This window comes from Macaca fascicularis, chromosome 2, assembly GCF_037993035.2.
Source record: "Macaca fascicularis isolate 582-1 chromosome 2, T2T-MFA8v1.1".
NCBI lineage: Eukaryota > Metazoa > Chordata > Mammalia > Primates > Cercopithecidae > Macaca > Macaca fascicularis.
The window spans coordinates 52,343,063-52,356,945 of NC_088376.1; the positions used below are offsets into that span (position 1 = coordinate 52,343,063).

The 13,883-nt window shown below is 41.7% G+C and overlaps 1 protein-coding gene across 3 annotated transcripts in view; it reads right to left on the reverse strand.

The window, feature by feature from the left end:
- The window catches only part of WWTR1 (WW domain containing transcription regulator 1), a 143,367-nt gene that overhangs the window by 10,070 nt on the left and 119,414 nt on the right, over nucleotides 1–13,883 (reverse strand). For all 3 annotated transcript variants that reach the window (XM_045385124.2, XM_005546076.5, XM_074031268.1), the window contains one exon: nucleotides 1,420–1,553. In XM_045385124.2, the coding sequence (XP_045241059.1) occupies nucleotides 1,420–1,553 (134 nt within the window). The remainder of the gene's footprint in view (nucleotides 1–1,419; nucleotides 1,554–13,883) is intronic.

A 13,883-nucleotide genomic window follows, 5' to 3' on the forward strand; every position in this document is an offset into this window, starting at 1 on the left:
AACAGAAAACAATGTAGAATATTGCTTATGGATACATACACTAAAGGCAGTAAGAGGTATAAAAGTCTGTGTGATGGACACATACCGGTTTCTGAATAATGGCTACCACTGGGGACAGAAGGGAAAAGAAATGGGATTTCAGTGGTGGGGGGGGATGGATTCAAATATTAATTGTAATATTTTATTTATTAAAAAATAAGGTTAAATGAAAATATGGCAAATCTGGGTAGTGGGTACATGGGTAATTCACATTATTCTTTGTACTTCTCTGTATTTCAAATACTATAAAATTAACAACTTGAAACCTCCATTACTTATTATTTCAGCTTCTGTTTGTTTTTATCTCGATCTTTAATAATGTTCATAATTGTATTTGTTTGTTTGCCAGATGTCTCTGCAAGGGCAGAAGAAAAGGCATAGGAAATACAGAATTGCCTTTTTTATCTGATTTAAAAACTACTTCTGCTCATGAAGATATTTCTGGCTAAATTCTCTTTCCTTTTTGCTCCTTTGTTTTAATTACTTTTTAAATTGTGAAATTATTTTAAACTCACATAGAAGACACAGCAAGAGTACAGAGAGTTCCCATGTACCCTTCACCAGCTTCCCCAGTGATAACATCTTACATAGCCATAGTGCAATTACCAAAACCAGAAACCTGACATTGTAGAATACTAATTACTAAACTATAGATCTTATTCACATTTCACCCTGAACATCATCTTTTTTTTTTTTTTTTTTTTTGAGACAGAGTTTCACTCTTGTTGCCCAGGCTGGAGTGCAATGGTGCAATCTCGGCTCACCGCAACCTCCGCCTCCTGGGTTCAAGCAATTCTCCTGCCTCAGCCTCCTGAGTAGCTGGGATTGCAGGCATGCACCACCACGCCCTGCTAATTTTGTATTTTCAATAGAGACGGGGTTTCTCCATGTTGGTCAGACTGGTCTCGAACACCCGACCTCAGGTGATCCGCCTGCCTCGGCCTCCCAAAGTGCTGGGATTACAGGCATAAGCCACCACGCCTGGCTGAACATCATTTCTTAATTGTTCTGTTCTCAACTTGCCATATGGCATGCTTTTATCCCCTGTTGGTTACATAAAACCACAAGATTCTTCCAAGTATAAGTACTAAACAACACTATCATGTTTAAAAAATATATAAATTCATGCCCATTTTCAAATTCTTGACTAGGGGTTTACTCTATGTCCTATCACTAATTTTTTAATTTGGAAATTTTTTTAAAAGGTAGATGACTTCCCCTGCCTTTCTATTTTCTGCCAGCTCCTCCCACTTCCTCCCTTTATCCTCACCCTCAACCCTCAAGTTCTCCACCTCTTCCCAATGTAAACAAAGATCATATCATAGTCTAGATCACATAATAAAGAGAACAAAAATAAGTGGCCCCCAAATATTAACTTACCCATTGAGGAAAGGATCTGAGCTATTATTAGTGATGGATCTCATGTCTGGGGTCATCGTGGGTGGGTTGACAGCAGCCTGAACTGGAGCAAGAGTCTCAGCTTCCATGGGGAGCTGTCGACAGAGGGCAGCTTCCTACAGAAGTAACAACAGTCAGAGTGGGAAGCAAGAGTCATTCACTCATTGTCACAAGGCATGGAGCAGAGTGTATGTCACATCAAAACTTTTCACCAGGCCGGGCGCAGTGGCTCAAGCCTGTAATCCTAGCACTTTGGGAGGCCGAGACGGGCAGATCACGAGGTCGGGAGATCGAGACCATCCTGGCCAACACGGTGAAATCCCGTCTCTACTAAAAAAATACAAAAAACTAGCCGGGCGAGGTGGCGGGCGCCTGTAGTCCCAACTACTCGGGAGGCTGAGGCAGGAGAATGGCGTGAACCTGGGAGGCGGAACTTGCAATGAGCCGAGATCACACCATTGCGCTCCAGCCTGGGTGACAGAGCGAGATTCCGTCTCAAAAAAAACAAAAACTTTTCACCAAATACAAAGCACTGTGTATTTACTCCCAGCAAGTCAAAATCACCAGGTAACCACTGGTATTCTTTCTCTGAAGAAAGTCTTACAGACATAAGTCACTTCACATTCACAAAGTTAATGGGAAGCTCAGCTATTATTTGACCTAAGGGCACTTAACTGTTGCAATCATCCCACCCATGCAATTATTTAAACACCCAAATCATAGAAAGTCCTCTCAAAACACTTCTCAGAGACAAGGCTATTTCTATCTGAGGTTCTCAAACCAAATCTACATCAATCAAAGCAATCAGATTCCTCTGGACTATAAGGTACATTCTGGTCTTTGCCACTTACAGGCCAGTAAAACTGTGGAATTACAGAGTACAGGCTCTACATTAAATTGCATCTGGAAGTTTTATGTTTACAGACAGGAAAGCAAAACAATGAGTTGAAAGTTTACTTTGAAAAGCCAATCAGTGGCCAGGGGCGGTGGCTCACGTCCATAATCCCAGCACTTTGGGAGGTCGAGGTGGGCGGATCACTGGAGCCCACAAGTTCGAGACCAGCCTGGGCAACATGGTGAAACCTTGTCTCTACAAAAAACACAAAAATTAGCTGGGACTGGTGTTACTTGGGAGCCTGAGGTAGGAGGAGCCTCGTGCCTGGGAGGTTGAGACTAAAGTGAGCAGAGATCACGCCACTGCACTCTAGCCTGGATGACAGAGTGAGACGCTGTCTCAAAAAAAAGGAAAAAAAAAGGAAAAAAAAAAGTCAATCCATTTGACTACTTCGTTGACTAAAATGCTGAAGATTGGGGAAACATGTAGATCCAATCCAAATCCCACAGACAAGTAACTGTTTCACAGCATATGGATTTCATTAGCAAAAACAAATAATATAAACATTATTTTATAAAAGCTAGCATTACATTGCCAAGGAGAGTCCATCCAAAATGCTAGAAATCTACTGACTGCAATTACTTTCTCTAGGTATGATCTCCAGGAGTCTCTCCTTTTTGACAAACATAACCAGACATCAAATTCCTTTCAAATTTGCTGCTGTTTCCAGAGAATACTTTTATATGTTTACATTTGCATCCCAAACTAAGGTTAGGCCTTTCCCCATATTTATGCCTATCAGTTTCCCACTTTCCATGCTGAAGTCATTGGTCTCACTGTCCCTCAAACCGTAAAACCATGGCTACAATGGCAAACAGAACATTTAGGACTTCTAAATTACAGTATCTTTGTTAGATCTCTTCCAGCCCTAACATGCTGTGACTTTAGAGGGTAACTGCTGTCTAGACAAGTCCTAGTGAAGTCATTGGCTATAAAAATTTTCAGTTACTAGAGTTCGTTGTGCTGTTACAAACCATGAGAGAACTGATTGATTAAAAAAAAAAACAACTGTATTGTTAACTTATACTGAAATAAATTTTCTAGCTGGAAAGGGTCTCTGGCTCACTTCTGTTCATCTAAATTGCAAATAATCGAATACTTAACTAACAAATTTTATTCAGGAATCTATAAAAAGCAAACCAAAAAATGGAGATTTTTTTTGGTAAGAAGTTATTTTCATTCACCATCTAAATCTTGGAAGTGCCTTCTGAATAAACCTAGAAAAATCAAATGACTTTCTGATAGTTGTTTTTAACATGGCAGGCAGGGTGCATTAGAAACCTTATTATCCAACCAAAGTTTTCCTGAAAGCCTCAGAAGGAGCAACAAGGATTGAATCTGGCATAAAAAGCCTGGACCCCACCAGTCCCCATCCCTCAAGCACACTCACATACCCTGAGCCACAGTTTGAAAAAATGTACCTTGTCAATGGTAAATTTCTAGTACTTTATTAACCATAAATGCAAGAATCTTTTGACTCATAACCTCATTATCCAAAAACACGAACTTTACTAGAATATTCCATTTTTCAATCATTCTGAATAAATGTGGGAGTTTACCTCTAAACAAAGACACTTTTAATATAAAAGTTGATGAGATGGCTGCATTCCTTTCTATCTGACAAAACTTTATCAACATAAGTCCTAAGAATAAAAGTTGAGGCTGGGCAGTGGCTCAAGCCTGTAATCCCAGCACTTTGGGAGGCCGAAGCAGGTGGATCACGAGGTCAGGAGATCGAGACCACCCTGGCTAACAAGGTGAAATCCCGTCTCTACTAAAAATACAAAAGTTAGCCGGGCGTGGTGGCATGCACCTGTGGTCCCAGCTACTTGGGAGGCTGAGGCAGGAGAACCACTTGAACCCGGGAGGCAGAGGTTGCATTGAGCTGAGATTGTACCACTGTGCTTCAGCCTGGGCGACACAGCGAGACTCTGTCTCAAAAAAAAAGAATACAAGTTGAATCTGCAATTACCAGGAGTTCTAAATTTAGATATAGTGAGAATCATTTCTGGAACTTCATGGGATAAAAAAAATACATTATGTATAACACGTACAAATTGTTATCTGTAATGATATATAAAATAAGAACAAATATCAAAAATTAGATAGAAAACAAATAGTTCTAAACTTTCCTATTAATTTAAATTACTCCTAGCTATTTCTACTAAATAAAACAGAAAATAATGTTTGTGTGTGTCTAAATATATAAATAAAATATCTAAATAAAATTTAAAGGATTATTCATGATAACCAAAGCTGAAAAACCTATACTACATTGCAGGAAATGTTTCACTGTGCCATTTCACATTTGTTCCATCTATTTTAAATCAAAGAGAACAGAAGCTCTATTCTCCAGCCCTGATGTTTCCCTAACTACCCTGAAGACTTAACCACCAAGTCATCCTAAGGGCAAATGTTGCCTTCTGTCTGTAGGGGGCTCACAGTATCATTTTCTACCTTCAACTGACTAACAAATGAGAGAGAAATCAGAAAGGGTGTTGAATGTGCCCAGAATAACTGCCCCCCCCCTTTTTTTTTTTTTTTTTTTTTTTGAGATGGAGTCTCACCCTGTCACCCAGGCTGGAGTACAGTGGCGTGCTCTCGCCTCACTGCAACCTTTGCCTGCCAGGTCAAGCAAGTCTCGTGCCTCAGCCTCCTGAGTAGCTGGGACTATAGGCATGTGCCACCACGCCCAGCTAATTTTTGTATTTTTAGTGGAGATATGGTTTCGCCATGTTGCCCATGCTGGTCTCGAACTCCTGGCCTCAAGTGATCTGCCCGCCTTGGCCTCCCAAAGTGCTGGGATTACAGGAGTGAGCCACTGCACCCGGCCTGAATAATAGCTTTGAAATATAAATTAGGCCAGTCTGAGAAAGTTATTATTTATAATACAACACTTTGTCTAAGATTATTCCAAAATCATTCTTCGGTCACAGGTTATTTCACATAGCAGCCAAAGTAAAGCTCATGTGGCCCCCTGCTCTAAAGCCACCTGCTTCTTGTTCCACCTGGATGGTAAATAGAGGCAGGTCCTCGCTGCAGACCACCACACCCTGCATAACAGCACTGGCCACCCTTTCCTCCCATGTCTCTGATGTGCTCCCCTCCTTCACCCTCTTCCAGTCTCCCAGTTTCTCTGCTGCTCCTCCCACCTCCTGCACCTGCACAAACTGTTCCCTCTTCTTGCAAGATGTTCCTTGGATCTTCCTAAAGCTTATTCCCTCACTTAATGCCTGCCTCTTACAGATATCATCTCTTCAGAGATGCTCCTACCTCACTCCTGCCTAAAATAGCCTCACCCCTGTCATTTTTCTGTCTCTTAATCTGCACTAATTTTCTTCAGTGCAACTTAGGTCTTCATTCTCTGTCTTTCCTACTAGAATGTAAGCTCCACGAGGGAAGGGTCCTTGTTTGTCATGTTCACTCCTACATCCCAACTACCTTAACAGTGCTAGGCATACACTGGGTACTTGGAAATACAAACTAAAAACATGCAATCTCACCTCAATCACGAATATGAGTGAAATAATAGCCTGTTGTATACAACCCAACTAGCCAGGTGAAGACTCCATCCTCAAGAAATGGTCCTGTTGCATTCTTTCCTGCCCCTAACATAGGATGAGCAGGAGGGCCAAGTGGTCAGGAGCTAGATGCTTGAACTGGAACCCTGGTCCTGCTATCTAACAGAAAGTTATTTAGCCCTCTGTTCTTCATTTGTAAAGTGGGGATGATAATAGCACCCACCCAAGAAGGTTGCTGTGATGATAAAGCAGGATAACACCACAAGGTGCTTAGATCACATAATAAATGCTGAAGGAATTATTATTCTTATTTCATTTTCTGAATTCCAATCTCAAAAAACCAAAATAAACAATTTTAAGTCACACTGTCATGTGGAACTGATCCACTTTAAGTGGTGAGAGGTTTCTTCCTGGTCAACTTTCACCTTGGAGGGATTAAACCAAAGTGTGAAATTCATAATGGTCACCAAGGCTAAGAAAACAATTTTTTCAAACGAGGAGAGGTTTATAAACCATTTTTATATAACATAAAATTTGTTCTGAATATAAATGGAGAGTAGCGAGATGTTTTATTTCACTTAAACTTTATATTACAAGTTCTGTATTTAGAACTTTAAAACTTCTAGCCTTTTTTTGAATGACAATACTTTCTTATTTCAACTCATGAACTGAAAGAGAAAAGGAAACAGTACAAAACCCGAGGTCTGAAAATAAAAGGGGTAACCTCACCAACATGTTCCCATCCAAACAGGGGAAGGTTTTGTTTTATACTAAATGTAGGTATAAAATTAAAGCCCAGACCCAGTAGGATTTGGACTGCCACGTGACATCCACTACTCTTGCATGGGTAAAAATGAAAACATCTGACTTAGACCAAGCAGCAGCAGTCAAAATGGATGAAACTAAAGCAGCTGAAGCAAAGACAAAGACAGGCACTGGATGAAGTAAGCTTCCATGGAAACAGAGGGGTGACAGTTGGCCAAGGCTGGCTGAAGGCATGACTCAAGGCCTCTGCCGCTGAGCATCGGTGGTGCAGCTGGCTTCACTCAGCGCCCCATCCTTCCTCTGCTCCCTCTAGTCGAGGCAGGAAAACAAACGTTAAGCTGGCTTGTCACTCATTTCCCACTGTGCTCCAATTAAATAGGTATATTCAAAGATCCCTTCCAGGGTCCCCTCCGTGTCCACCCTGCCCTCCAAACAAATCTTCAGTTTCCTAGACCAAGCTCAAAACCTACTTTCCATCTCAAGAAGCAGGTCATCATTGCTCCTCTAGCTATTCCAACTGACCTCTTCCTCCAATCAACCTTCAAGTGCAAGGCTGCATCCAGGCCCCTACCCAACACTTTACCTTAACTGAAATCTTTACAAAGAGTGACCAGAGAACAATCAGGATAGCGACGGGTCAGGGCATCACATCCTATGAAGAAGCATGGGGCTATTTAACCACAGGGGAAGACTAGAAGGGCACACAGTGGCTCTCAAACTATTAATGAACTGTCACAGGAAAGAAGGAAGATCTCTTCTAGCCTAGATTTGAGGCAGATACGATGAAGGGCTTTCTAGTTATCAGTTCAGTGCAGGAACTGCTTGCTTCTCAATTCTCCAGGCTATTAGCCACTGGAATTCTCAAACAGTAGTTGGGGTTTAATGCTATTAGACATGTCGAGAGCTTGGCACCGAAAAGGCAGCATGGCACAGGAGAAAAACTGTCTTTGGAACCAGAAAGATTGGAGTTCAAATCCCAGTTCAGCTACTACATGTTGTGGCATCTTGAACTAAATTCTTAACCTTTCTTGATAGTTTGTTTATCTGGGGGAAAAAAAAAAAAGGTGGTTTATAAGACTGATCTTGCTGGGATGCTACAAAGATGAGAAAGCATATTTATAATGGACCTGGCACAGTGAGGCAGTCAACAGAACAAGCTACTGATAGTGTTAAATGGTGTGGGAGGCAGAGATATTAGCTAAAAATTGCATATCGCTTACTGCGTGTGAAACACTGTTCTAAGCCCTTTAACATGTTATTTCCCATCCTGGCTAACACAGTGAAACCTTGTTTCTACTAAAAATACAAAAAATTAGCCGGGCATGGTGGCATGTGCCTGTAGTCCCAGCTACTCGGGAGGCTGATGCAGGAGAATTGCTTCAACCCAGGAGGCGGAGGTTGCAGTGAGCCAAGGTTGCGCCACTGCACTCCAGCCTGGGCGACAGACTGAGACTCCATCTAAAAAAAAAAAAAAAAAAGAGAGAGAGAGAAAAGAAGAAGAAAAAAAAACATGCTATTTCATCTCATCCTCATGACAACCCAGTTATCTCCATTTTATAGATAAGGAAACTGAGGCCCAGTTTGTGGCAAAGTCTCAGTGAGGCAGAGAAAGACAAGTTGAGGTTGGCAGACCTCAAATTGTCAATCCTTTCACCTACTGGGTGTGAGAACTGGGCAAGTTACTTCATTTTTCCGAGCCTGTCTTCCCAGCTATAAAATAGAAATTCCAACCCCTCTACCTCAGACAGGTCAGAGGAAATTTTATGAAACAGCCGATTTAACTTTCCTGAACATAGTTTTCCTCCCTTGAACAGGGCAACAGAATGAACTGTACATATTCAATGATAGTTTTCAATGTATATGAGTGGAGCTCATGTCCTAGGAATTCACAACCCATCAAGCAAAGTTATAAATTCCGATTTTGAGGGCACTTTTCAGAAGGAAAGCTCGCCCTCCTAACCCTGATGCAACCCTCCTCTGACAAATTTATTTTCTGTCTATGTCCAAGCTTGGGGTGGAAAGACTTGCAAAATAACGGCTCAAGAATCTCTTGGTGAGTTTGTGGTCATCTATCTCGCTCTCTGAAGTGAGTAATTATTTATGGGTTAAAAACACCCTTTCCTAGCAGCTGGAGGACGGGTGATATGTAAAATACCTGGAGAAGTAAGCATGTGAAAGACAAATGATGATTTGTGAGCTGAAGGTGTCCCTGCAAGCAAACCTCAAACCTCCTTTTCTTCCAGGTCGTTGGCCTGCAGCTTGCCTGTGGAATAAACCAACAGAGGAGGTGAGAAAGTAAACAGCAGCTGAAAGCATCTGTGGCTCTGTCCCGCCTTGGCTGAGGGAACACTCTGCCAGCCAGCTCCTGCCCTCACCAGAATGCACTTCAAAAGGGAAACAAATGACAATCAGCTCTTCAGAGGCTGCTCTGCTTGATTTAAGTGTGTGTGGCCAGGGACTCTGCAAAAATGGAAGATTGGATTGTTTTAATTATAAAGGGTGGGGTGAGTAGAAAAAAATAATAATAATAAAAAAAAAGACAGTATTGTGAAATCCCAGTATTAAAATAGTTATTCTGGATGCAGAGAAATTGCTTTCTCTGCCAAAACCCTGAGGGACTTCAGAGAGAGAATGCTGAATTATTTATCTTCTTTACTGGGCGGGGTGGGGTGGCGGGGGAGAGACAAAACAAAATTACTGATGTATATCTTTTTTTAATTCAGTGCCAAGGGATTCTAGAAATGCACTGTCACACTTCCCGGAGACTCTCTTTTTGAAACAACTCATCACTAATGCTCATTTGCCACATTGTCCCTATAAAAGAACAATCGAAACTGCAATACTTTTAGGAAGGCATTTATTAAGTCTGTCATTATTATCTATGGTCTATTTGTTGCTCTTTTTACTCAGAGTGCATAAAACAAATTTGTATTATTCCACAATTGGTTTCTGTTGTCCCTTCAAATCACATTAAAGAAAACATTATAATTTAGATGCTCTTCTGTCTTCACTTAAAAAAAAGAAGGCTGAGGCCTGGTGCAGTGGCTCACACCTGTAATCCCAGCACTTTAGGAGGCCAAGGTGGGCGGATCACTTGAAGCCAGGAGTTCGAGACCAGTCTGGCCTACATGGCAAAACCCCGTCTCTACTAAAATACAAAAAATTAGCCAGGCGTGGTGATGCGCACCTGTCATCCCAGCTACTCAGGAGGCTGAGGCAGGAGAATCACTTGAACCTGGGAGGTGAAGGTTGCAGTGAGCCAAGATTGCGCCACTGCACTCCAGCCTGGGTGATGAAGTGAGACTGTGTCTCAAAAAGAAGAAAAAGAAAAAAAAAGACTTGAATTGATACTATTATTCAACAACAAGGGCACACTGGGACATTTTGGAAAATGGATTATTTCTGGGACGTGTAGGCAAATAAAACACTTGACACAAGCTAGAATGGAGGCTCTGTGAGGGAAGGGGCTGGGTCTGTTGTTAACAGTTGCACATTTAATGCCTAGAGCATTTGTAAAACAAATATATGAATGAATGAACTTAAATAGCCAAGCTTATACGGAGGGATTTATAGATTCACAAAATGTTAGACTACATGACCTCTGCTAACCCAGTCAAGTCTGAAACCTAATGCTACGAAATGCTTTTCTAAAATTTAAATAGTCCTCTGTTCTGAAGCAAAGGTATGAAATAGCCCTACATTTATGCTTCATGATCTGCTCCAAAGTGACACTTGCCTAGCTCGCTAAAAAGCTACTCTTTGCATGAAAAAAAAAAAAAAAAAAACCCGGCCTCAGAACCTTCCCGAGGCCAGCGCTGCTCACAGCCAGGTGTGTCCCCCTCCAGGAGCCCTCTGTCAGGATGGCTGTGCGAGGTCAGCCAGCTGGCCCGCCTGGCCTGGTGGCTGTCAAGCCCGGCAGAAATCCCACAGACCTGCCAAAAGAATTCCGAGGCCTCCCTCTTTCCTAGTCCCTGTTGCCCCGGTGACTGGAAACCAGGCTTAGTCAGCATTTTTGTTTCACAAACTGCATTCTCCTGTCCCTCAACCACCCCCACTCCAAAAAAAAAAGGTTGAGGGTAAAAGCAGGGCTGAATTTGCTTGGGAATAATGATTTCTCTACAAGGCAGCCCCATTGAAGGGACAAGGGGGAGCTAAGGCTTTGCCACTTACTCATCTTCCAGGTTCTGGTCCTCGAGCTTAAAATCTTCCAGACAGATGGCCCCAAACCATTATATTTAAATGAATAATACACATGAAAAGAAATACTCCTTCAGATAAAGCCATATGCCTGTTCTCATGTCAAGGAATTGTTCTTTTAGATAAACAGGCACTGACAAGCCTGTTTCTCAATGTCTTACCCGTGACTACAATTTCCTATTTCATTTGGTAAAGCTGCAATCATGCCTTTTAGGATACTGAGCAAATATTGCATTGAATTTTTCAGTTGTAACAACAGAATATTCTGTAGTCATTGTGGGTGTGTGTGGCTCATGACTTTTAAAAATTTATGTACGGCCTGTTGTAGAAAGGATTCTAGGCGCTTGGAATGGGTACATACAAAGTCACAGCACAACTTCACGGCTGACACAGAATAAACAAATCATTTCTCAATATATTAAGAGGCAACAAAACAGTATTAAAGTATGCTACCACTTTTGTCTTTTAAAAAACAAAGTAGACACATTGATACACATGATACATACAAAAACACTAGAAAGAAATCATCAACATATTGACAGTTGCTCTTTCTTTTTTTTTTTTTTTTTGTGAGACGGAGTCTCGCTCTGTCACCCAGGCTGGAGTGCTGTGGCCGGATCTCAGCTCACTGCAAGCTCCGCCTCCCGGGTTCCCGCCATTCTCCTGCCTCAGCCTCCCGAGTAGCCGGGACTACAGGCGCCCGCCACCTCGCCCGGCTAGTTTTTTTTTTTTGTATTTTTTAGTAGAGACGGGGTTTCACCGTGTTAGCCAGGATGGTCTCGATCTCCTGACCTCGTGATCCGCCCGTCTCGGCCTCCCAAAGTGCTGGGATTACAGGCTTGAGCCACCGCGCCCGGCGACAGTTGCTCTTTCTAGGTAAGAGTATAGGTGATTATAATTTCCTTTTTTGTTGCTTAGTATTTTATACATTGTGTACCATAAACATATGTTTTGTCTTTTCGTGTATAGCAATTAATTTTCTTTTATTATCTTTTTGCTTACATACAGTAAAATTCACTCTTTGTGGTATACATGCCTGAGTTTTGACAAATGCATAGAGCTGTGAAATAGCCACCACAACCAAGATACGGAACTGTGCCATCTGCCCCACAATTCCTTAGTGCTGCCCCTTTGGAGTCTCCTCTTTCTCTATTGCCAACCCTGGCAAGTGCTAATCTCTTCTCTGTCCCTATAGTTTTGTTTTTCCAGAATGTCACATAAATGGAATCATACAGGATGTAGTTTTGGGTGGAAGTCTGGCTTCTTGCACTTGGCAAAAATACTTCTTTAAAATCTTAATCACAAAAGTAACTCAGTAATTTTTATATATATATATTCTTTTTTTTTTTTTTTTTTTTGAGACAGAGTCTCACTCTGTTGCTCAGGCTGGAGTGCAGTGGCTCGATCTCAGCTCACTGCAACCTCCACCTCCCAGGTTCAAGCGATTCTCCTGCCTCAGCCTCCTGAGTAGCTGAGACTACCAACACCTGCCATTACGTCTGGCTAACTTTTGTATTTTTAGTAGAGACAGGGTTTCACCATGTTGGCCAGGCTGGTCTCGAACTCCTGACCTCAAGTGATCCCCCCACCTTGGCTTCCCAAAGTGCTGGGATTACACGCATCAGCCACCACACTTAGTCAGGAATTAAAATTTTTTTCTACTTAAAAAAAACCTCAACAAACAAAATTTTAATTTCCTTTAAAAAATGAAGAGAAAGCAAACCTTCAATAAGAATTGCTTTTTTTTCTAGAGTTGCCATTTTTTTGGTGAACCTGAAGGAGCCTCACAGCCTTTGGGAAATTCAATAAAAATAAAAGAAAATTCTATCACGGACAAAAGACTTCCTTTCACAAAAATGCACTCTTTATGTCTTCCACGGTAGATGCCTGTTGACAGTGGGAAGAGGTCTACTTTCTTGATACGGCTGTGTACTGCAGGCCTGGTGGGATCCCCTCATGTTCCCTGGTACCCCTCTACTTGGAGTGTCTGCCATATTTCAAGACAATTCATCAATTATCAGATACAAGTAGCTCAGCTCTGTTGCTACAGCAGCCAATGTTAAATTGGAGGGACTGCATTTAAGAAAATTCTACTTCGGAAGATTCCTTATCAGCAGAGATAGCAAACCTTACTGGCTCTTTTGATCCTAATTCTGTAGATGGTAACAGTTTGTTGACCTGAGGGGTCACTGGAAAGAAAAAGGAGTCTCTGATGCTCACTTTCACAGAACTCTGCTCAGGTGCATCTGGTCTCAATTCCAGTAATGAAAGTCAAAGATGGTAGCCACTGGGCCCCTCTGAAGCAGGGAATGGTTTTAATTTACCCTTCTGGCCATGAATTTGGATTAGAGTTAATTATTTTTCCTTCTCTGCTAAAATACAAGTTATCTGAAGGCAGTCACGTCCCATTTACCTGTCTATTATTTTCTACTAAATAAATATTGATTGAATGAATGAAGAGATAAAGGAATGAAGGAAGGAAAAAATACGAGCTTCCGTACTGAAATAATGAAGACTCGCTTTAGAGTTGTGATCAAAGATCCTCAGATCCATTTTGTTAATATCCTAGCATGATTTCAATGCCAATGAGTTAATAGGTGAACCTTTGGCATTGCGGTATACATCAAATCATGCAACGAGGACCAAAGAGTTGTTTTTTTCATGGCACAACATCATCAAACTATATGCCTAGTGGAACAATGGCATAGCAGAAGGAACAGGAGGAAAACGGAAACAATATTTATATAGCATATTCTCCATAGGGACCTTTCAGATTCGTCGTATCATTCAAGAATGATAAACTATAGACAGCAGTGATAATGTATTAATAATTAGGGGATAAATTCATCTACGTATTAAATTTTGCCAGCCTCCCTTTCTACTGTAGAAAGAGAGCATAGCCTGGGGCCTTGCTCCCAGAGAGGCTCGGCTGGTAGAAGGGCAGGTAGGTCTAGGCCTACCTGCAGGGCATGGGTCCCAAGAAGACAGGCTGTGCAATTAAGGCCGCCTACAAGCAAGAGGAGAGCCAGTGTAATTACAAACTGTCCACTGAGCAAGGGATATTCAGG